The following is a 25,650-nucleotide window of genomic DNA, read 5'->3' as shown; positions in this document are numbered from 1 at the left end:
ATTTCAAATGTCCGCTAGTGATGTGGCGCTACAATATTTGGCTATGTCTTGGCTACTTTAATATTATTTTTACGTGTTTTAGCTGGCAACACTCATTCGACCATGAAAGGGAGCCAGTATTTAAACGAGGCTTAATTTTCTAATTTTTAACGATACAATAGCAACGATTATTATTTTAAAAGATTTTTGTTAGGCTTAACATCGATTAAAATTCAATGCAAAATAGGTTAATCGCAATATACTAATATACTAATTACATGGGATGTAATAATATACTACACTAATAATGGATTTTTTCATACTTTTCGGTTATCCAACCAACCCCAGTCCCCAATTGAGTCGGATAATCGAGGCTCTACTGTAATTACATGCAAAAGGTCAATAACCTGGATAAGCTTTCACCTCCTACAAATGTAACTTGTTCAAGGCTGTCTTTAAATCAAAACATTTCATCATCACTTTGAAAATACTACCTTATACCCTTGCTTTTATGATGTAATCAATTTCTAGAAAATGGTCAGTCAACCATTATAAATCAAACTCCAGTTTCCTATAGTTCTGTGTCATTGATGATTTCCAGAAATAAGTTTTAAACTACAGGTAACCGCCGTATAACACGGGAGTTATGTTCCAAAAAAATTGCGATGTTATGACAATCTGTGTTATACGAAACAAAGAACTAGTGCGAAAAGGGAGGTTAGGTTCCAAAAATTAAAATACATGCTGTTAAATCCTTTTTTAAATCAGATTTATTATTCATTTTTTTATGGGTAAAATACTTATTTATTATTTAAGTAAATATTTTACCAGAGGATTATTCATTCTATATGATGATTTCAGTATGAGCATCATCAACTGGTAACAATTTTTGGGTGCATTCATTAATAGCAGTCACTCTGCATCTCCACTACAACGGGAGTGCGCTGCTGTTTGTAGGCATTTAGGAATGATGGTGAAAGAAAGATGGCGGCACCCACACTATTGATAGTATCGTGATGGAGGAATCTATAATTCTAAAATATGAGCTTTTAGAGGCAAAAGAAGAGTCCCAATTGTACCATCATCGTTACCTCCAACACCAAAAAGTATACAAGGAAAGGATTAAGCAATCAAAACTTGAGTCATGGAGTGCCTTCTGCTCCAGGGCTGGTGGCAATCCCTGGAATTTCATTTATAAACTCAGCGTCAACAAAATGAAAACTACAAATCTTATAAGTAGTGAAGATATTGGTGNACACCAAAAAGCATACAAGGAAAGGATTAAGCAATCAAAACTTGAGTCATGGAGTGCCTTCTGCTCCAGGGCTGGTGGCAATCCCTGGAATTTCATTTATAAACTCAGCATCAACAAACTGAAAACTACAAATCTTATAAGTAGTGAAGATATTGATAACACTGCAGACGACCTCAAAACCACTGTGTGTAGACTTTTTGAAGCCTTCTATCCCTCTGACCCTATTGACAATGATATACCAGACCAAGTCTGAATTAGGAATATCGATCATTCTGAAAGGTTTTCGGGAGATGATCCACTTTTCTCCTACTTGGAAATTGATATTATTGCCACCTTGTCAAGGAGGAAAGCTGCGGGTCTGGATCAGATTAATGCTGACATCATTCGGGAGATCTGGGGTGCCTGGCCAGATCTTATTCTCGAAATTTTCAATACCTGCCTGCAGAAGGGCATCTTCCCTCATCCCTGGAAAAATGTCCAATTGATTATCATTCCTAAAAAGCACAGAAAGCCACTTACAGTTAGTAACATGTAAAACATCTTTCTTCTGTCGTCCTTAGGCAAAGTTTAGATAAACTTTTATTTAACAGGCTTTATTGGTTCTGGGAGTCTTGGAGACTTTACCATAGCACCCAGTATGGTTTTAGGAGGCAAAGAGGGATCATANAAAAAAAAAAAAAAAAAAAAAAAAAAAAAAAAAAAAAAAAAAAAAAAAAAACTGCCACGGAAGACATGCTTACATATATTGTAAGATATTGTAAAAATACTGTAAAAATAATATATGTACTGTAATTGTAATTTCAATTATTTAATGTTTTTCTATGTTAATTTAACTGGCTATGCAAAGCGGTGCCAGACATGTAATACTTCGGCATTACGTAAATAAAAGAGTTGTGTGTGTGTACCATCATCGTTACCTCCAACACCAAAAAGTATACAAGGAAAGGATTAAGCAATCAAAACTTGAGTCATGGAGGGCCTTCTGCTCCAGGGCTGTGGGCAATCCCTGGAATTTCATTTATAAACTCAGCATCAACAAACTGAAAACTACAAATCTTATAAGTAGTGAAGATATTGGTAACACCGCAGACGACAGTGCCGGACCGAGGCAAGTTTTAGGATGGAGCGAGATCCTATTATGGTGCCCCCTTGGTCAGTAGCGTAGCGAACATAACTGGCACTCAGGGCATGACACTTTATTGGCACCCCCCCAGAAACACATATAGTTTGTCTTGGAGATCATTTGGGCGCCCCTCTGCGAGTGGCACCCGGTGCTTGATACACTCCCTTGCACCCCCTCGCTACGCCACTGCCCTTGGTTGCCCCAAATTTATACCCTTTAATTTTCTTTACCACTGAGGCGCCCCCTAGGACTTAGCGCCTGGAGCGGCTGCTCCTTTCGCCCTATGGTAGGACCGGCTCTGGCAGACGACCTCAAAACCACTGTGTGTAGACTTTTTGAAGCCTTCTATCCCTCTGATCCTATTGACAATGATATACCAGACCAAGTCCGAATTAGGAATATTGATCACTCTGAAAGGCTTTCGGGAGATGATCCACTTTTCTCCTACTTGGGAAATTGATATTATTGCCACCTTGTCAAGGAGGAAAGCTGCGGGTTTGGATCAGATTAATGCTGACATCATTTGGGAGATCTGGGGTGCCTGGCCAGACCTTATTCTCGAAATTTTCAATACCTGCCTGCAGAAGGGCATCTTCCCTCATCCCTGGAAAAATGTCCAATTGATTATCATTCCTAAAAAGCGCAGAAAGCCACTTACAGTTAGTAACATGTGAAACATCTCTCTTCTGCCGTCCTTAGGCAAAGTGTTAGATAAACTTTTATTTAACAGGCTTTATTGGTTCTGGGAGTCTTGGAGACTTTACCATAGCACCCAGTATGGTTTTAGGAGGCAAAGAGGGATCATAGATGCCTTGATGGACCTCAAGACCCACATCAAAGATCTACTTTCTGAGCATGCCTATGTGTTTGGACTTAGCCTAGATTTAAAGAACGCATTTAACTCGGCATGGTGGCTGCAGATCCTAAACCGGCTGAGTGAAAATGGATGCCCGGAAAATTTATCAATTTAGTAAAGGACTACCTTAAAGATAGAGTGGTCACAATCAGAATAGGTAAACAGTCCTTCTCCAACCAACTCCAACGGGGATGCCCGCAGGGCTCTGTTTGTGGCCCATTATTTAGGACAATTTTGTTTGACAGCTTTCTCCAGCTTGAGTTTGGTTACCGATGCAGGGTCTTTGCCTATGCCGATGATGCCTTTCTTGTCTTTCCAGCCAATTCTAGGCGCACGATAGAGACTGCTGCCAACAATATTTTGACAAAAGTAGACGAATGGAGTGTCAGTAATAAGTTAATATTCAATGCAACAAAGACTAAAGGCATTGTTTTCACAGCTGCCTACTCATCAACAGATTTGTATTGATGTGTTCCATGTGAACGCTTCAGAGACTCTTCCATTAAAATAGAGGAACATGTCACTTTCCTTGGTGTGATCACTGATCACAGGCTAAGCTGGAAGAAACATATTATGCACGTAACTAACCGTTCCAACCTTGTTTTTAATAATCTGCTTCGAGTTGCCAGGAACAGATGGGGACTTGATAATGTAGCTGTCAATGACATCTATGACTGCGTGTTTTTGCCCACTATTTGTTATGCTTCTGCTGTATGGGGAGAGGCTGCCTTTCATTCCCATAATCATCAGCGTCTCAGAACAGCACAATGCCTGGCGCTTCTGGGCCTGACCAGATGTTATTCCGTGTCTAATGCTGGTCTTCCTGTGCTTGCCGGGAAACCCCCATCCTGCAGCAGATCCAGTACTGTACAGGCAAATTTCTTCTTTCCTGTGGTAAAAGTATTACCATTTCGGGCAACATGTATGGCGCTTCCTGTTATGAAATAAGTAGATCTTTCGCAGACCTCCCTCATCCTGCCCTCAGAAGGGGCCTTGGGACTCATGACTGTGAGACCAGCATCGAAGTTTTTACCGATGGCTCCAAGACTGCGCAAGGCACTGCAAGTGCTTTTGTTGTGTATGTCGGTAGTGAGGAATCTCATCATGACACCCTTCCCCTGCACCCGGAGTGCTCAGTGTTTCAAGCAGAAATGTTTGCCGTCTTTAAAGCAATAGAATTCTGTAATAAAATTTTCAACTGCAATATTACTATTTTCACTGACAGCCAGGCCATGGTTCAAGTCTTGACTAACAAAGATACCACTCACCCCCTTGCTAGGGACACTTTGTTCTCTGCAGATCAGTCCAGTAATAATTATCATATCAAATGGATTAAGGGGCACTGCGGCACTCCAGGTAACGAACGTGCAGACTTCCTTGCACATGTGGCTACCTCCTTCAGGGACATCAACCCAGTCTCCAGGTTAGAGGAGTAATGCAAAAACCTATGCAGACAGTAATGCAAAAACCTAGCATTCCATTCAAGTAGTTGTAGAACAAGTTGTCAGAGGAGCTGATTTAACCTGGAGACATTTACTGGTCTCCAGGTTAAATCAGCTCCTCTGGCAGCATACAATTGTAGTGTGGCAACAAGAATGAGAGCGTATCTCAAGCAGCACATTTTCCAGCAGTTCTTCCCCGATGTAGCAAGACGCCTCAGCTGGAAATGGATCCACCCTCCAAGTTCAATGTCTACTTACATCAGTTTCTACACAGCGACACTGACTGCTGTCCAAACTGCGATGTGCGTGATGGAGTAAGGCATTATCTTTTGTCTTGCCCACTGCTGGAGGACATAAGGAACGAGCTCAAACTTTACGTGGAAAAAGATAATCTCAATTGGCCGTGTAAGCTGGAAATTTTAGTGTCGAGTAAAAAGTACTTTTCCCTTTTTCAAAGGATGGTCAAGCTTTACTTTAACAGAACATTAATACATTGATAAAGGTTTCCCCCACTTTTCGTATCTTTGTATTGCTGAAGATCTTATAATATCCTTATGCCTATTGTACCGTGCATTTACTCTGTGTCTGTTACTGTACAAGGTCTGTACACTATTTTTGCCTTGGCATCCATGTTCGTGCATAGTTTCATTTGTTTTGTTCAGGTCTCCATCAATGTACTTTCATTGTGTGTCTATGTTGCACTAGCGTTGTGCAGGAACTGTATCCTCTCATACTGTACATATGCAAGCTTTTTGTTTTGACTAACCTTCACGCAAACTGCAATGTATTCGGTTTCATGATTTACCACATGACTCGGGACATCATGATTTTATATTTACATGTATTTTGTTTTCTTTTCTTTTACGCTCACTGTCGGTTTTCCTGCTTGGCATGTCACCTCTATGTACACCCTGTATATATTCATCCCGACTGTGCCTAGCAGTGTCAGGCGTAATAAAGTTTATTTTGTCTGTCTGTCTGTAAAATTTAACCATTAAATGGATTATTTGTTGAAAGATCATTCAAAGTAGCCATGAAAAAAATTAGAATGCTTGCGCAGAGATAAAAAAGAACACACCCTTTATTACATTTCATGTTGTACGAGGGTTTTACCCCCAATTCCCGAACTGTGTTAGAGTGAACCCGTGCTATAAAAGCACCGTGTTATATAGGGATGTTCCCAATTCTCAAACCGTGTTAGAGTGAATCCCTGCTATAGAAGTGCCATGTTATACAGGGTTACCTGTATATATATTAGACTACAGAGACAGTAATGCAAAAACCTAGCATTCCATACAACTGGAATAAAAAATTGATGTCATATAAAGCAAGTAGTCAAAGTATGAGAGTTGTAAAGATCAAGTAGTTGTAGAGCAAGTTGTCAGAGGAATTATATAACCCTCTACTTTATGACTATTCATTCTACAATATTCTGATAGTTCTGCAAAAGGATGAATCAAAATCTTCAGTTATAAATAACTTTTTCTATCAAATTTCATTATTTAAACAGGATTTTGAATCAATTTTTCATAATAATAATAATGTATTGGCATTATTATTATAAACAATTACTATATATATAACTATTGAATAATTGTAATTACAGAAAAATTTATCTAATTTAAAAATTTAATAATTTTGAAAAAGAAATATTACCATAATAAAATTTAAATATATTTTATATCTATTTACAACTAACCTGATTTAATTCAAGTGGTTTTCCAAGTCTCTGCTGTTCTTTTAACTTAGAAATTTGATCTAATTTCTACAAAAAAATTTTATATTTAAAATATTTATAAATTATTTAAATAAAAATTAAATAATCATTACAAGTTTTCTGTCTATGTACAAACTAACAACTTTACAACAATAAATATAGTCTGGTTATGTTTAATCTTCAAATGTAAGTACTGTATTTAGTGTAATAAACAGCACACTAGAAGAGTTGCATGTGACTAACAAGTTTGTGAACCACGTGCAACTCTTCTATACCCTTATTGCAGCTCCCATATATTTATACAATTTTTTTTATAAACTTGGTACATACTTATGCATAAGTAATATTTTTGTAAGTTTGCTGACTATCATGTAATGTGATATACACAAGAATTGTAAATGAAACTTAAAAGAATTCAAATCAGCTTTGACACAAAATCCTTTATCACAGAACACTGACATCTAATTGCATAGCCACTCATCCAACTTCATCTTAAAATGTATGGATAGTGTAATCAGTAATATACATGGCTTGGCCAGTAAATATTTGGAATGATTCTATTTCAAATAAATGCAGCAACATTGCTCAAACTGTATGACACCTTCTAGTATAAGAAGTATAAACTTCCTATAGTAATTTCTCATTTTGTTATTGAAGATGGCATCCAAATTGTTAACAGCTGGTCAAGAATAGTGAATTTTGATAAGTTTCTCATCAAGGAAAGTTCCAGCAACATGAAAAGTCATCAGTCTTTTGACATTGTTTGGAAATACCACTGTAGCCTGGATGTATGCATTTGAATGGTAGAGTAGCTTCTGCAGTGGCCACAAAGACATTGAAAATAATCTCTGACCAGACCAATCTATAAATAGCATCACTAATATTGATTTTGAATGATAACTGAGTAATGATAAATAAAGTGCATTCGCTACTGATATCAATAAAAATTCTGTGGACATTCATTTACCATGTGTAAGAAAAGATGTCTTGCAAAATAATACAAAGTCACATAAAATGCAAGTTTTTGTCAAATGGACTGGGAAGTATTGTCTCATCCTTTCTGCAGTCCAGACTTGTCAGCAACAAACATCTATCATCTGTTTGGCCCCATAAAGAAATATCTTAATAGAGAAAGTTTGCAGATGATGAGGTGATTGTTGCAGTTCTTCAATGGATCAACCAAATGAATTATACACTGGTGGAATACAAAAACTAAAGGACTAATTAAAAAAAATTCTTTGAAGTGGTAAGGAATTATACTGGAAAATAGTGTTTGCAATTTCTTTCTACTGTATATATATTTGAAAAGCAATAAAATCAATCTGAACATTTACTGGACCAACCTCTGTCTAGTATACACCAGTTACAAATTCTAATCTAAGCTGTTTCTTTTCCAGATTCTTCAAAATTAATTACAACTACTAATATAATAAATTACATGACAATTTTTATAATAAAAATGTATAACTAAAGCCTACTACTAAAAAACTAATTTATTATTATAATTAAATCAATTACATAAAGGATATTAGGCTGCAATTTGAAAAAATTGTAGACATGTAAATTCCCACTGTTGTCCATCTGTCTCTGTCTTTCCTTAATCTTGAGAGTTACATAGACAAAAGACAAGACCAGATATGTTCTTGTAAACGATTGTATGATACATGAACTTGACCGATTGTATGATACATGAACTTCTAACGTAAATTGAAACATGTTATTTCAATTCAAAACTTTTCTCCCAAAAGGAGTTAATAGATGACCAGTATGACTCTATCATTAAAGGAAAAGTATGATGTACAGGGCAAAATACCACAGTAATAATTTGAGGTGGAGAGCATATATTTTAAATTAAATAAATTAAAAATATGATTAAAAATTGCAATCAGCATTGTGACAATGTTACAAATAATTGCCTATTTGTTATTAATATTGTTTGTCAATTTTTTATAAAAATTATGAAATTTGTACAATAATTTGTACAAAATAACAGAAATATTGCAATAATAAATAATTCTGCTTCTGCTAGAAAATTTCTATTTGAACTAAGTTCAGAACTCTACAGTAAATAAAAACCAAACAATTGACTCTAGAATTCACCCCAATGAATATTATCCATATTATAATTTTTTCTGAATTTATTTTAATACTTATTATACTCTGTTCTAGCAATTTTCTGCTGGATATATGCTGTCACTGGTTAACTGCATGCAAGTATTATAGACCATAAATTTAAGCAGAATTTTGTTTTACACAGTACCTCTTGACATGAGACTCCCATATAAAACAAGACCATACTATATTTATTTTTGACAGCATTATTGTATATTTTTAAATGTTATCTTAATGAGATTTGATAAATAAAAAAAAAAACCTTTGTAAGATTCTTGATCTTTTTATTTTTTTCTGGATCCTCACTAAATACATTTTCAATGGAAGGATGAATTATGCTGTCGGCTACTTTTTCTTCTTTTTCATCGTCATCAACAGTTTCTCCCTAAACAAAATATTTTACAAAAATTTTGATGAAGTATCAATATTTATTCCAGTTTAACGCTACCAGAATACAGTGGGTGATCAGTTAATGAACAGATCGGATAACGAACACCTTCACAAAAGACTTTTATGTTCGGACAACAAACACCCCACAAACACAAGAAGTGACGTAAAATAATGAATACCGATTGTCTTCGGGCAACAATTCGAAACTTTTCAGAGCATGGGAGACGTCAACATCGACACTCAAGCCAGTATATACCGATCAGATAGTATTCCTCCGAACTTTGAAACTCTCCCTTGTAATTCCAGCCTTTTATTTTTCTGACAAAACAATTCTTTTATGTATTCGCGAGACTGTCGAGTAGGCACTCATTAAGTTTTGCGTCTGTTTTTCTTTTCGAAAAGTGAGTGTATAATAGCAAAGGTAGAGAGAGAGAGTAGGCAGAAGATGTCTAATGTCATTGGGCAGTATGGTGTGAACAGGTCTACAGTATGCCACAGTTCAATCTTATTTAAGGAAAATACCATATAATCAAGAAGACTCAAGCAGCTAAAGGTGTAACAAAAATCACATCTGAGAAATAAAGAACATTGAAGAGTTCATAATAAAACCTGAAATGGATCTGACGACAGAAGAACGCCAAGAACTCTCGAATGAAGAACACCAAGAAACTCAGCAAGATACGTTTTCTTCTGAAAAAGAGGATTAATGCCAATATCTGTTATTAAAGATCCTTTGAAGAAGTAGGAAGATGTCAGAACAACAGTCTTAGAATGGCATCCAAACCAAGTTGAGGCTTGAGATTTCTACAATTGCAATTAATTACTAAAAATCCTGAAGAAGAGAGAAAAGCAATCAACATTAGACAGATTCTTTAACCCTTTCAAATGGAAAAAGCATGACTAATAAAAATGCAAGACTGTGTATGTATGTATTTTTATTATTACATATAAATAAACATAGTNCTACAATTGCAATTAATTACTAAAAATCCTGAAGAAGAGAGAAAAGCAATCAACATTAGACAGATTCTTTAACCCTTTCAAATGGAAAAAGCATGACTAATAAAAATGCAAGACTGTGTATGTATGTATTTTTATTATTACATATAAATAAACATAGTAAGAAAGTATATATTTTTTTTATTTTTGGAGGTCTCCAAAACGAATTAATTAAATTCCCATTAAAACCTATGGTAAATTGATAATCGGTTAACAAACAATTCAGATAGCAAACAAAGTCTTGGAACAGATTAAGATCGTTAACCGATCACCCAGTGTATTTAATGTTTCTCTTACATATATTTTATAAAATGATTATAAAGTTATTTCACTCTGAACTTCTCCACAGCCTATATATTAATATTCTTTGCCATTCACAATGGATATATTTATAGTAAAGCTTTCACATAGCGTATATTTATTTAAAAAAATGAGTTCTCATACCTTTTCTTGTTCTTTCTTTGCTTTTTTAGCTTGCTTCTTTTTCTTGTTTTTTAGAGCAGATTTTGATAAACCTAAAGATATTAATAATATAATACAATGTAATATTTTCAAATAACCATACANACTTATATATATATATATATATATATTTCCGGTCTGTAATAAAATTATATACAGATATATATAATTTCATTACAGACAGAATTCTTTCTCTGCAAATTAATTTTTCTCTGATATTAAATAAATATAGAGATGATATAGTACTTTAAAACAGTTTGATACATAGCTACAGTCACTAAACTGTGACTCTTCTTCCCATATAGTTATACATTTCTTAGTATAGCTATAAAATTCTTTTGTATAAACTTGAGACATGATATTTACATGTATGTAATATTGTGTAATTATACAAGAACCTCAATAAGGGTCAAAAAGAGCTGCATGAAGTTCACAAGCTGAAGTTTGGCCACCATGGTTATCTATACAGTCGACCCCCCTATAAGATATAGATACGTTCCAATTTATTAGGAATCCGATTTCTTACAAGTCGTTCCAATCACAGCCCGACACGTGTCAAGTTTACGGACTACGGCTGATTGAAAGGTTTTCTTCCATAAAATTAATCGATTCTACACTAATCCGACTCAACATTTCCAAAATACGTATATTTTTTCGTAGTTTTATAGGAATCGTAATTATAGGGACCGTAATTATAGGGGGGGGGTCGATTGTATCTACATATACATATACTAGCTGTTACTCACAGCTTCGCTCGTGTGGATTTTGCAAGCAAACCCTATTTACATTCAATATTTCAACAACCATAGTTATTGAAATAACAATTGTTATTTAACACCTACTACTGAGAATGATGAGAATTGCTTAGAATCAAATGAACTGTTTTTAATTTGATAAATTTTCTGGAATGTTTACAATCATTCTATAATCGAACCAATATGCAAAAAGAAATTTGAATTTAAAATGGTTTGACCATTTGGTTAAAAAATTGAAATACATAAAAATATTATAACAACGTCTGAAATGTTATCAATTTCGTTATTTATTTTGTTATCAATTATCATTATCAATACCCCTAAGTACTCAATGAAGACTAAACATAATTAAAAAAAAAAATTGCATCTAAAATAGTACAGCAGAAGCCGTTCTTCTGGTTAAGCCTTAATGCTCTCCCTCAACTCCCCGTAGGGGAATTTCGAAAAAAACCCTTCTTAGTGTGCATTTTCATGATGTACCCTAACTATACCAAATTTCACTTCTAGGTTCTGGAACTTTCTAGAAAAAACTGGAACATTCTCATTGAAGTGTCACACATTTTCAAAGTCAACCATGTTCAAACCCCATATCTCCCACACCCTTATAGCAATCGAGACACAACCACCATAGTGCATGATGAGAGACTCGGGGCTATTACCATTTATATATATATATAGATATATATAAAAATGGATGTGTTTGTGCCTATACGTCACTCTGCAGCCAAAACTACACATTGCCCATGAATGGTGTTTGTGTGTGGTGGTAGTAGCCCCAAGTCTCCCATCCTGCACTATGGTGGTTGCGTCTCGATAGCTATAAGGGTGTGGGAGATATGGGGTTTGAAAGTGGTTGACTTCGAAAATGTGTGACACTTCAATGAGAATGTTCCATAACCTAGAGGTGAAATTTGGTACACAGTTAGGGTACGTCATGAAAACTCATACTAAGAAAGGATTTTTTAAAATTTCCCTGCGGGGGGAGAGCATTAAGGCTTAACCTGAAGAAAGGCTTCTACTGTACTATTTTTAGATACAATTTTTTTATTTTTAATTACGTTTAGTCTTCATCGAGTACTTAGGGGTATTAAATTGATAACATTTCAGACATTGTTATAAATATTTTTTTATATATTTTGATTTTTTAACCAAATGTTCGAACTGTTTTAAATTCAATTTTTTTTTGGATATTGGTTCGATTATACAATGATTGTAAACGTTCTAGAAAATTTATCAAATCAAAAACAGTTTGTTTGATTCTCAGCAATTCTCATCATTCTCAGTGGTAGGTGTTATATAACAATTACTATGGTTGTTGAAATACTGAATGTAAATGGTGTTTGCTTGCAAAATCCATGCGAGCAAAGCCGCAGGTAACAGCTAGTATAGTATAAAAATAGATAAAAGAGCAGTGCCTTAATTGCAGTAACAATAGAACAATGCCAAAGTAATGACAGCAGTATTGTTCATTTTTGCTTAATTTCAAAAATATATATTTAAAAGTTTAATATCAATAATTTAAATTATTCTAAAAAATAAATGTATTGTAAAATATGAAAACTCAAATGTCTTAAAGATTTCTTATGAAACGTTACTAGTTTAAAATAAAGTTTTACATGACTTACTCTAAGGAGATGGATTTATGGGATGTGAAAGTATTTAATTTCAGCTTCAAATAATTTAGTTTTTATACAAAATATTACATAATGCAATTATCAGAAAATTTTAATTATAAGATAATGTTTTTCAATCATTCATCAATACAGACTAAAAATAAATAGTATAAACTACGATAATTTTAATTATTACCTTCAATTGGAATATTAATTTTGGGCTTTAAATCTGAGGGAGGTTCATAATCTTCACGCAACTTAATAGTGGAAGGTTGACCCCTGGCAGCTGGAGGTCGATACACTTGTTTTGAAGCTATAAATCCATATTAATAATAAAATTTCTGCACTGAATTAAAATCATTATTAAAAAAATGTATAATAATATTTTGTAAGATATGTAAAATTACTAACCTTCAGGCTGTGATGATTGTATACCATGAATAGGTTGTAGAGAAAGAGTTTTCTTTGGGAAAGTACCAGGAGGAAACGGTTGCCAACATAAATCCCACATTTCTGAACCAATATCGCACATTAATTCATGTAATAAACTCCCAGTATAGTGCCATATTTTATACCTACAAATATTTTTAATTATTAAAAGAATTATGATTTTAATCAGTAATAATAAGTAAAATAAAATAATGTCTTGACAAACTCTGCAAATATGAGTAAGTTTATTAATACATTGCCCTCATTTGCTGAGTGGCGCTTTGATGTCTCATTTTAAATATAGTACAGTAGAGTCCTGAAAACGCGGCCTAATGTGGACCGAAGGGTGACTGACTTTGTGAAAATGCCAGGTTATCGGGAATGGGGTTAAAAAAGAATAAGTAAAAGTGTTTCCTCAGAAAATATTGTACAGTACTTGTATGTATTGTTTGCTTAAGAATACAACAGAGAACAAACTGCCCAAATACTCTTAAACAAAGGAAAAGTACTGTACATACTTTATGAAGGCCAGAGCCTTTATTACATGAAAATGAAAATTAATGAATACACAGTGCACAGTAATTTACCTGATAAGACAGACCTAAAAAAAACACTTTATGAGGTATAAAGCTGTCTATAATGAAAATTAACTAGCCGACTTTGCAAAAACTGGCTACATTTTTTTTTAAAGAAATGCATAATGTCCTGTTGTCTTCCACAATGCACTCTGCGTTTTGCTGCTTCATCACGAAGACGATTAAGGAACAGTAAGTCTATTACCGATGCACCTTGTTGTTCAAAATACCAAAGAGTGGTTTCAACAGCCTTTAGTCCCTCACTATGTGATATTTTAGGAGCTTGTATGATGGAGTCCTCAACATTAACGTCTTCAACATTTTCTGGCATTTTTTCATTAACTGTGACAGCAGCAATAATTTCTGCATCGGACATAATGTCTTGCTTGGGATCGTTCTGAAACCACTGTTTGACATCATTTTCATCGACTTCTGCACATCCAGGAACTCTTTTCAGGAGGTCAAGTAAGTTTACTTTTTTTGCATTATCATGTTCAATGAACTCATTTCCCTCATAATCAAGGAGTTTTCACCAGGAACAAACTAGTGTTAATGACTAACTTGTTCCAGGCATCCACCACCCAGCCAACAACATCCAATAGGTTAATTTTCTTTAAGTTCTGGATAAGACCTTGACTATCATCGTTTGCAAAAAGAAGGGAAGATAACAGCTTGTGCCCAGTTATCTAGACTGCCAGGTCATCGAGTGCCGAGTTTTTGGGACTCTACTGTATTGCATTTAATTAACTGGACTAGATAAAATAATATATTATTGATATATAACTTTGGGCAGTCATTTCATTTAGTAGTGCAAGCTTTATTTAAAAACTTTTACAAATATTTAAATCAAGTCTTCTAAACAAGAATGCTATCATTTTAATTTTATCCTAATTATGTTACTTATTATCCAAGAATGTTTTAATGTACATTAAAACATTGCAAAACTGTCCAAGATTTGCATTTACCCATTACAATTTCTCAATGCACCTCTCTCATATGGCATACATCAACTGACATCAAGTGTATGAAGAATTTGAGTATGTCATATCTGTTGTTACTTCTCCCAGAGTAGCAACAATTCTAAAGCTCCTGCAGACTATTTATGTTGCACAGTGATGAGTGATTCCAACTTCGCAAACTCAGAACACAAAATACTTTCCCTGTTGCAAAGTCACCATTTTTGTTTACAGTGCTTCCTAGAGGTAGTAGCCAACGAGACATTTGAATGCAGAATGGTTACTTTATCAATTGGCACATTTTGCATACCTGTCAGATATTAACATAACTACAGTAATTTAAAATGGTAGCATTAATTTTGGAAGGCCCTGTGTTTATCAAAGCAACAAAAACAAAGCAAATTATAGATTTTAGCAAAATTACAATGATAAAGTACATAATGTTTAATTTTAATAATTTTATAAAACTGTAAAGTCTTTTTTATGAGAAAATTAATAAAAATTCATTAGATAAAATTCATTAAAATAAGCAATTTGAAACGATAAAGTTTTATACCCATTTCCGATTCTTATTCGAGGAGATACTGTTCCAGTCATTATGTGCTCGCCATCAGGACACCAGGATAAAAAAGTAGTATCACTTGCACTTATTGTGACAATTTTCTGACCAGCTCGACTCCAAACTTCCACATTTCCTCTCAAATTGCCAAAACCGGCAAGAATTAGCAGTGAACATTAACATTAAAGAAAATAGCTTATAAGCATTTTTCTAAGTACAGAAAATTATTTAAATTAAAAATTAATATATGAAAAAATTCACTGTACATTTTAAATTATTCTATTCACTTAATTGGAAATATAAGACTTAAACAGATCATCTGATTTACTTAACCAAAATTGAAATAAGGGATATGAGAGTAGGAACTTTAATACTGTGTCTAGGCTTATAAAAGACACCCAAAGGGAAATAGCAAAATACTGATTATGCAGTATATTTGAGTGTACCCTGAGTTATCTGTAAGCAAAACATTTCCTAAAACATTTGCACAGTAGAAGACATTGAAAAGCAGTTGATTCAAATCATGTTGTCAAAGTTGGAGCAGTATTGTTGGCTGAAAATTGGAACTGAAAAGGGTCATACCTCAAGAAAGTGCTGTTAAGGACTTGTAAAAGCTTGCATAGATGCAATGTTATTGTACAATACAGTTAAGATGAGTGTTTCAAAAGGGACATTAGAATGTCTGTGACCAATGTCAACTTGGCCATTATCAGGGGATGGAAGACAAATTGCATTGACAAAGGTCTGAAGATAGATAGCTTGCACAAGAGGTAAATCTGACACAGGACTGACCTCTACATTCTGATGACACTACAAATGTGGAAAATTGCATCTTGCTGGCTATCATATTGTCTCGGTGACATCCAGAATGACAACATTATGACTGCTTGTGCCCATTTGGAATGATTTCAATGTGAAAGGGAAGCATTTTTAGAGGCATTATTACCCTCAATGAAACATGGATTTGCCCAACTGACACAACAGAGCAATGAGTGGTAACATTATAGCTCTCCCCAACAGATAAAATTATGACAGAATCCCAGTAATATAAAGGCAATTATCACTGTTGTGAATGAGTGTGCTGGTGCTATCCTAATGCATGCAGTATCCAAAAGACAATCTGTATATGCCCAATACTATGCCCACTAGGGATTGTAAATTTACCGACTTTTTCATTTACCGGTAATTCAGTAAATGAAAATTAAAATACCAGTTTACCGGTAAATTTTTTCCTGAAAAATAAAATTAAGGTGATAAAAAATATAAGTAATTTTGATTTCCATTTCACATTTTCTATTTCAAAGGTATAGAATATAAAAAATATAAAAATTAAAGTGTTATTCTAAACAAACTATAATAATAACTTTTAGAAACATAAATAAAATAATACAGAAAAATAAAAATAAAACAGAAATAATATATAGTACCTAATACCATTTTACTGATTACCATTTTTTAAAAAATAACTTCTCAAGAAACTTAAATTATTTAAAGTCTTATCTCCTAATTTTGATCTAATTTTTGTACAAAATAATCCGGGTTAGGTTAAGTTTCTAGACTTTTTCGGACATCATCTTTAAGTAATAAAAATCTTTCCAGCATGTTTAGTAAGCTATTCCACCGGGTTCTACAATCTAAAATTAAAGAAAGTTCTTTTCGTGAGAGTAATGGGGATTCCCCACGAAAATAAGGTTAGAATAATACATATTTTGCACAATCGTAAGGCATAATGTTAGAATCTTGTAATAAATATTTGTATTTAATTATTTTAAACAGTTGTTAGAAGTAAAAAATTTATTTAAGGTACAAATTTTAATGTTATTTTGCAATAATATTGCTTTAATGTCCTGTCATAATGTGGTGTATTCAAAATTGCTATTAATTTAAAAAGTACGTGAAATATTTACGTATTATTATTTTTAAATATTAAAAAAAAGATATTTACTTAATCTTTAAGAAAAACGTTGATTGTAAAGATTTTAAACCTTTAAAAATCTCAAAAAACGGCAGAGCACAAATCACATATGCTAACTAGAGCTTTCTGTACAATTTACAGTGCCTCTCAAACCCAAGAAAGTTTAAATTAAAATTAAACAAAAAATATCTCACATAAAATTAATAATTAGGTATATTGTTGCTTACACTTATCTTTTTTTTTTTTTTTTTTTCAATGTCCCTTTAGCCCTTTTAAATATCTATAAACACAATATTTTCTACATAAAAATTTCTAGTATGAATTTTTCATTTACCGAATTACCGGTAAATTTCAAAAATTTACCGGTAAGTTTACCGAATGTTTTTTTGTCAATTTATCGGTTAACCGGTAAATCGGTAAACTGGTATACAATCCCTAATGCCCACACTTCTTGGCACACATAACAAAAGCAGCAGGGTCACTTTGTCTTTCTGAGCAATATACCCACCATTTTGCACAATAACATTCACTGCCATGATGTGGCTGCAGATGTCAATTACCTTTTCTCTCAGTGGGGCAAAAAGTAGTCACAGATTTAAGTCAGGTAGATAGTCACCTGACTTAAATCTGTGACTAATTGTTTCCAAAGATGAAGGAATCTCTCCAAGACAAGTAGTTCAAAATGATCCAAGACATACTACATGTCATCAATTGCTCCATTTGGACCATTAATTCATGAGAGTCAGTTGTCAGCATCATTTAACTTCCACATCAATGGTAACAGGTAGTTAACTTTGCTGGTGACTAAAAGCTCGTGAACTGCTTGTGTATTTATTCTAAATAATATAAACAACAGATATAGTCTATCTGCTGTGCAGGCATCAAGAAGTTTGTTTTATGCCATGAATCAATAAGGTCTATAATGTGAGAGCCAGAACAATAAGAACAGAACTTGAAATATCTAAGTTAAAACCACAATTTTCAATTCAATTTAACAAACTTTATTAAAACATTGAAATGTATGTACCTACAGTAAGTACAAACATTTCAATATACAATACATACATACCTAAGTACATGTGTTTCAATAAAGATGAAATGAAATTATTTATGATTTAATTAATAATATTTTTAGGTCATTAACTTTATTTAAAAGTTGTTATAATTTTTAAAGCAATTAAAAATAAAAAAAAAGTTAGCACAAGGTAGGATCGAACCTAGATCGCCCGTGTGGCAAGCAAGTTTGCTACAAAATCAGCTATTTTGCTGTGCTGCCATAGTGTAAAATCAACCAATATATGAGCTGTGCTTAAAACTTTAAAGCCCTTTTTTTCAGAATCTTCTGGCTAGTATGCTTTACAATTTTTCTGTGTGGACACCCTTGAGGTATACTACTAACCTGTGAAGTCTCATCCCGAACTGAATTTCTGAGACTGTAAGGTCCCCTTGTAAGCACTAGATCAACGATAACATATAAAAATCTTCAAGACTTACATGTCAAGAAGGTATCAATGAGTTCTGCATTCCTGTCAAAACAGGGAGGAGGAAATTTATGTGGATTTATGCTGCCACACATCTAAATATTTAAAAACAGGCAATCAGTGCAACTGGTGATGAAATATGAATCTATCAATATAACTTGGACATAAAGTGATAATTTGCAGTATGAGTATTTCTGAATGAGCCATCATCCTCCAGAAGTGCCGATTGCCAAATGCTGACCACATTCTTTGGCAAAAATGGTCATATTGCAACTGTATATGCTTAGAGAATCAAAAGGCTCACTGATGCTGATTGGTGTTACCATTTTTCTATCATGAGTTTAGGATCATCTGCTTTACCATGACAATGCCTTAGCACACATGATAATAAGGACAATGGATTATCTGGCTGAATTAAACATTCAACTAGTAACCCATTCATCATATCAACCAGATCTGACACCTAGTGACTACAATCTATTTCCAATTGATTTACAATCTATTTACAATCTATTGATGAAGCAATTCCAGAAGTTGTGGAATTGCTTCATCAACCTTTCCTGAGTGCAGAAGAGTATATCTTCTGTCTAGAGAGAGAGAGAGAGAGCACATTAAGAGAGAGAGAGAATATTAAAAGAAAGAAAGAGAGAGAGAATATCAGAGGCATGATTGTTTCACAGTTGGTTTGAGAGGATGAAATGCTACAAATAGAATGTGGCAAGGAGTACTTTACGATATTAATAGACATAATTTAGATATAATGAACAGTTTGCACATCTGACTTTCATCATTGTCCATATATAAACAATATGCTAAATACTCCATTACAGCAAGATATATCATACAAAATTATTACATATTTTTTTATATATCACTGCTGCAAACATTTTTTCCCCCTTCATTTTTACTCTCCACTCTGTGGGCACAAAGAGGGTCTTTTCTCTCTACCAGTCATGGATTTGGGGAACCATTGCAGGCCTGCCCACAATGAAGGTGAACTGGGTGGTGCCAAAAGGGGCTTGATATCTCGATACATTCAGGATGGACCACTTGTGAAAAATTCATGAAAAGTTGTCACCCAGATCATATGCTTTACTTTAGAAAGTTAATTATTCTTAAAACTAATCTCAATCATTTTTGATTTTATTTATTATACATAATTAGACAAAAAAAAAGGATATTATGTCCATGTGGATTATAATAAACGGCATTTCTAGGTCCAGTACCAAAATCATAAACTGGTTCACATTTCTTATTGAATATTGTAGCTTTTGCTGGCATAGCTAATATTCTGTTAAGGAATATTATCTAAAACTTAATTTTTTTAAATCTAATTAATTAGTACTGAATACAAATTACATATAACAAAAATTCTATACACCTTAAAACTTCCATAAATATTCAATTAACAAACGTTTTCCAACACTTTAAAAAGTTAAATTCATCTAATCTCAACAGTAAGAAAATTTATGCTACTTTTAAGGTATATAGAAGTTTTATTATGATTTTAGTACCAGTTTACACTGTTATAATTATAAATCATGTATACAGTTGACTCCAAATAATTCAAATTCTGATAAGTTGAATTTCTCACTAAGTCACATTTCATTCTGGTCTGGACACAATTTCCATAAATTCATTATATGGTATATTTCTGTCTACTTGGAATCAAGAGTTATATCATGCGTAATTTTGCATACTTTTAGCTATATTTTTAAGGAAAATGAAGACAATTACTGTGTATTTGCACAGATAAGATGACCTTCAGATAAGATGAGGTATAAATTTTCGTCAAAGTTTTATAGTTTTAGCATATATCTGTCCTATAAGACAACCCCAAACTATCAACGGCCTATGAATTTAGTTTAGATCAGCGATCATCATCTGGATAATAACACTGTATAGCGTATACAGAATTATGTCCTATTCGTAATTTTTTGAAAAAACTTCAAATTTTATTTTCTTGCATCTGGCAGCACTGCCTTGCAATTGTTGCAAACATTCATACTGATTCGGACATTCACGTAATGACCTTGACTAATCACAAAAATGTCATATGGGCTATTCTATTTTGTGGCCATACCCTACTCTCTACTAGTAAATAATTACTGTTTTTCCATTTTTTTTGTAAGAATTTTAATTTATATAAATTTCAATCTAATTTTTTTTTGTATCTGTCCTATAAGACAACCCTGGATTTTGGGGGTCTTTTTTTATGATTCAACTATTGTCTTATCTGCGCAGATATACGGTATGTATACCTGAAAACATATTCCATACACCATCAAAAAAGAAATAATGGATGTCAACATTAAACTCATTTAACATATTTCTCATTAATGCTACAAATATTTCATTTTCTTTATGTATTTATGTTTGGTCAGTTTATTAGGAGTTGAGAATATCTCAACTTTTGGTGAATGCTTATTCATTCGACCAATCAACTTCTAACAACTGGTGTTTAAAATCTCTTTAACTAATTACATCCTAACTTAATTTGTATTATAGAGTATGGTACAGATAATATTTCATTTCATTAGTTCATAGTGGGTCATATGACAATGTAAACTTAACAATCATTCCTAAAGAATTATTCCAATTTTAAATAAACACTTTGAAATTTTTAGCATTATTTCATAATATTCAAATACTTAAGAAATATTTCAAATGGTTCATCTAAAAATGACATAACAGCAATGCATGTCTTTTTTGTACCATATAAACAAATTCCAAAGAATTAAAAACAAATTTTGATTAATTGATATAAAAAACTTCTTAATTATAAAAATAAATAAATATTTATATTTAAACATAAAGGATACATCCATAAACGACACAAAATTCATTACTTAATGGACTCCATTCTATTGAGTATATAGGTCCATCTTTCACTAGAAAATAATTTAATTTCAGGTATGATTTATTAAAGAGCACAAAAAAATATTAATTACATTAAATATATATATGTAATTCAAACATAAATCATTTATTGTATTTATACAGACACTTGGCAAATCACAGAATTAAATTTTATTCAGTTGAATAAAACATCACATTTATATTATCTTACAAGAGAAGGTCACAATGTTCTCATCACAGTTTTCAATGATACAATGCTCAATAAAACTTTTATTGAGCAAAGAAAAAAACATGCTTCTCAAACGTTTTCAAAAATATCACAGCTAGGAAATTGGATGATTTATGAATGTGTCTTGTGAAATTTTTCAGTGAATATTCTGTATCTTGATACCAGCATTCCTAAATGATAATCACTACATTACTGGTTTGTGTTTCTATGAGTAAACTTTTTTAAATCAGTGTAATTTTTATATTAACTACACAGGTAAACTACACAGGTTTATTGGGCTGCAATTTGAAAAAAACTGTAGACCAATAAATTCCCACTGTCATCCATCTAATCTGTCCTTCCTTAATCTCAAGAATGGAGTTAGATAGATGAAAGCCGAGACTAGATATGAAAAGCTTAGTGGCAGGAGGTCCTGATTAACTATATACAAATTTTTATGTAAGTTTGTATTTACAAATTTTTGCATTATTTCATTGCAAAAACTTCCCCCTGAAAAAATTTAGATGACCGACACGACTCTATTGCTAACAGGAAAAGTATAACATATGGGGGCAATACACTACTAATTTGAGTTGGAGAGCATATATTTTAAATTAAATAAATTAAAAATATGATTAAAAATTGCAGCCTGGATCTATGATGACATGACAATAAATAATTGTCTATTTGTTTTTAATGTCTTTGAAGACTTACAAAGACATTTTCAAAAGCTTTTTGAAAAAATTTAATACATCATCCAGATGTATGTATATATATATATATATATATATACATACATACTTTGTATATATATATATATATATATATATATATATAAAAATAAAAAAATGAGTGCCGTTATGGCCGTGGGCGAAGGAGTCGTCCCCAGTCAGTAATGTATTTAACCAAGTAAGGTTATATCTAAATCTAATATACTTCTGGAAGCGAAGACTAGCTCGAGGGTCTGGGTAGCGTAACTGGTAAGCGCGCCGCACGGCAAGCGGAGGCTGCGGGTTCGAGTCCCGCCCTGGGCCAGTTCTTTTATTCCAGAAGATTCTAAATTTATTTATTGATTTATTTATTTAATTATTAATTTACTTAAGAGATGGCGCCTAACGTCTACCTCTAGTGTCAAAATTACTTTATTCCAATCATTTAATTAGCCGTATTATAGCCCGATATTTAGGCAATCGTTTGGTGATGTAATCATCCAGATGTTTGGAATATATAAGAATTGGAATCTAATAACATGTTAAAGTTTTAATGAGGTCCACATACTTTTGTCGACAACTAAAAGGCAAAACTGTTACTAAAATATCACACTACAGTATTATATAATCAAATTTACAATAATAGATTCATTGCCTAGTAAAGTAGCTTTAATAAGACTGGATAAGCAAGCCAATGATACGAACTGTCATTGGCTTGCTTATCCAGCTGTATTAAAACCATTTTACTATTAAATGTGCCAAATACTTAAATGAAAAAATTCTTACATAATTTAATCATAGATGAATCACCATTCGTTGACATAAAATACAAAGCTTGTTCTCCATAGTAAGAAGCTCCAGATTTATCCACATCAGTACTTGCCATTACTACTATGCTATCACCTATAAAGCATTTTGAAATAAATATATTTTTAAAACAATTTCAAGTAATATAAATGACAGGTATAAAATTAATTTTTCTTATGTACTTTTATTTGATGATCTGTTTTAACCAGCTATTAATATATAATGGATTAAACATATTTTACAGTTGACATAACCATTTTAGATTAATCATCTATTTTCTTTTTGATAAATGTTTTCTGTCTTTTTTATAATTTTATTTAAAAAAAATTATATAATATAGTTGTCAAAAATAGAAAAAATAACACACAGACGACATATTCTAAATGCCAATCTTTAAAAATTCAAACTATACTTTAAAAAAACAAACATAGTGATCAATAGGATGACTATCATGCCAAAATATTGTATAATAAAATAAAATGGAGAAGACACTGTAACACTGACCTCAGTGTCTTCTCCATTTTATTTTATTATAAACATACTTTCAAGTGACACAACAGCAGCCAATATTTTTAAAACAATTTACTAAATTTAAAATTATCTTTCTATTGATACTTTATTTTTCATAATTTAAGTTTGAGATTTCTTACTACAGTGCAGACTTGTTTTATGGGTGTGTCAGCAAGTACTGCATAAAACAAAATTCCACATAAATTTATGTTCCCCAAGGCAATCACTAAACAATTATATAATCATTTACAATTAACAAATGAGTATTTTAATGTTTTTACTTATGTTTTACTATAATGAACAACATTTTAGTCCAACCTTTCTAAATATACATAGCAGAATTTCATTATAACATACTCAGTACACCACTCAAAAAATACATTCAAACCGGGGTATTTACTATTCTATCCAATAATTATGCACGTTAAAGCATGTATAACACATAATATTGACAACCTGTGTGCAATGTCCATTATTAAAACTTCTACAATTGAAAATATTAAACAGTTACTAACCATAAGCACATCATAAAAATACATTATTTTATCTAGAAACATCAGAAAAATAATTAATTTGGAATTCTAATTAACAACTTAGACAATATTCATGACTTAAACATTTGTTCTGTTTGATTTCTAATAAAAAATAAAGTATTAAAATGAATAAGTAAATTCATAGATTATTATATTAAATATAATACCTGAATTGTTCCAATAATAATCTACGAAATCTGATTTGTAGAAACTTTTCCTAGCGATTACGGAGCTGTTGCCTTCAAAATTGGGATATCGATGCAACGTCACAAACGAAGGCTGTCCCTATAAAGAACAAAATGCTAAAATGATTTCAAAAGTTTGAATTAATACTAAATCTTTTATTTTATTTATTTATTATATTACAAATAGGAAAAGTCCAAAGATAAATGATTTCATCCCCTAAACCAACATAATATCCCAAACATAAATAAAAAAATCAAAATTTAAAACAATGTTTAAGAATTATAAAGCATACTTTACAAAAATTTTTACATAGCAAATGATCAAAGTGAAGCACATGTTCTATATTAATCAAACTATGAGCTGTATAATAAAAGAATGATCTATGATATATATTTAAGTGAAAAAAATAAACATAAATACATGATAAATTACAGTTATGTCTAGAAGGAACTCTGAAGTACAACCAATCAGGTTCAAAACCCTAGGTTTGACCACAGTCAAATCTCAGTTTTTGAGCTTAATTTGTTCCAAAAAATTGTTTGAAAACCAATTTGTTCTAAAACCAAAACAAATTTTTCCATAAGAAATAATGTAAAATGGTTTAATCCATTCTGGACCCCCAAAACAAAATCATTTGTTTTTTACCTTTATAGCTGTACTAGCAGACCCCGCCACGCATTGTTGTGGCTCAAAACGTATCTATTATAAATGTATAACACTTCCCCCGTGGAAGGGGGAATTTTTCAAAAAATTCCTTCTTAGTGTACATTCTCTTGACGTACCCTATTAAAACGAATCAAAAACGCAAAAAACCACATCCACTAGTATAATAAAAGCCAAGTTCTTCATGGTAAGCTTTAATCCTGTCCCTTTCCCCCGCGGGGGAATATCGAAAAATCCCTTTTCAGTGTATATTCTGTTGAAATACCCTATTAAAATGCAATCAAAAACACAAAAAACCGCATCAAAAATAGTATAAATAGAAGCAGAGTTCTTCGCGGTAAGCCTTAATCCTGTCCATCTCCCACCAGTGAGGGAATTCCGACATGTATATTATATAAAAACACAAGCATATTCGAATGCAGCATTGTGGCAAAATTTCAAAAGAATCGGTAGGAATAAACGAACATTACATTTTTATTTATATAGATAGATTGAAGATGATCTGCTTTAGTTCATCCTCACAGAAAAGCAAACTTAGATCGTCGTACTCGTAGTG

The 25,650-nt window shown here is 32.5% G+C and overlaps 2 protein-coding genes across 2 annotated transcripts in view; one reads left to right on the top strand and one right to left on the bottom strand.

Moving 5' to 3' along the window:
* Positions 1-4,133: 4,133 nt before the first annotated feature.
* Positions 4,134-4,649, top strand: LOC111613507 (ribonuclease H-like). The gene has a single exon (XM_023354857.1). It carries the CDS (start codon positions 4,134-4,136, stop codon positions 4,647-4,649), a length of 516 nt encoding a protein of 171 aa, XP_023210625.1.
* Positions 4,650-6,339: 1,690 nt separating this feature from the next.
* The window catches only part of LOC111613505 (eukaryotic translation initiation factor 2A-like), a 45,214-nt gene continuing 25,903 nt past the window's right edge, over positions 6,340-25,650 (bottom strand). The window contains exons 8-17 of the mRNA XM_023354853.1: positions 24,413-24,530; positions 23,182-23,298; positions 21,441-21,509; positions 19,800-19,901; positions 15,220-15,391; positions 13,115-13,278; positions 12,900-13,016; positions 10,318-10,388; positions 8,747-8,869; positions 6,340-6,420 (exon numbers count right to left, since the gene is read on the bottom strand). Of these exons, the coding sequence (XP_023210621.1) occupies positions 6,340-6,420; positions 8,747-8,869; positions 10,318-10,388; positions 12,900-13,016; positions 13,115-13,278; positions 15,220-15,391; positions 19,800-19,901; positions 21,441-21,509; positions 23,182-23,298; positions 24,413-24,530 (1,134 nt within the window). The remainder of the gene's footprint in view (positions 6,421-8,746; positions 8,870-10,317; positions 10,389-12,899; positions 13,017-13,114; positions 13,279-15,219; positions 15,392-19,799; positions 19,902-21,440; positions 21,510-23,181; positions 23,299-24,412; positions 24,531-25,650) is intronic.

The sequence above is a fragment of the Centruroides sculpturatus genome, unplaced genomic scaffold (assembly GCF_000671375.1).
Source record: "Centruroides sculpturatus isolate CEXI.00-Female unplaced genomic scaffold, Cexi_2.0 scaffold1810, whole genome shotgun sequence".
NCBI classification, from domain to species: Eukaryota; Metazoa; Arthropoda; class Arachnida; order Scorpiones; family Buthidae; genus Centruroides; species Centruroides sculpturatus.
Note: the sequence above shows the minus strand (reverse complement) of the source record. Positions and strands in the feature narration are given on the sequence as shown.

Bases quoted from the DNA above. Each gene is read 5' to 3' on its own strand.
- LOC111613507 (XM_023354857.1), top strand. From the start codon at position 4,134: ATGTATGGCGCTTCCTGTTATGAAATAAGTAGATCTTTCGCAGACCTC.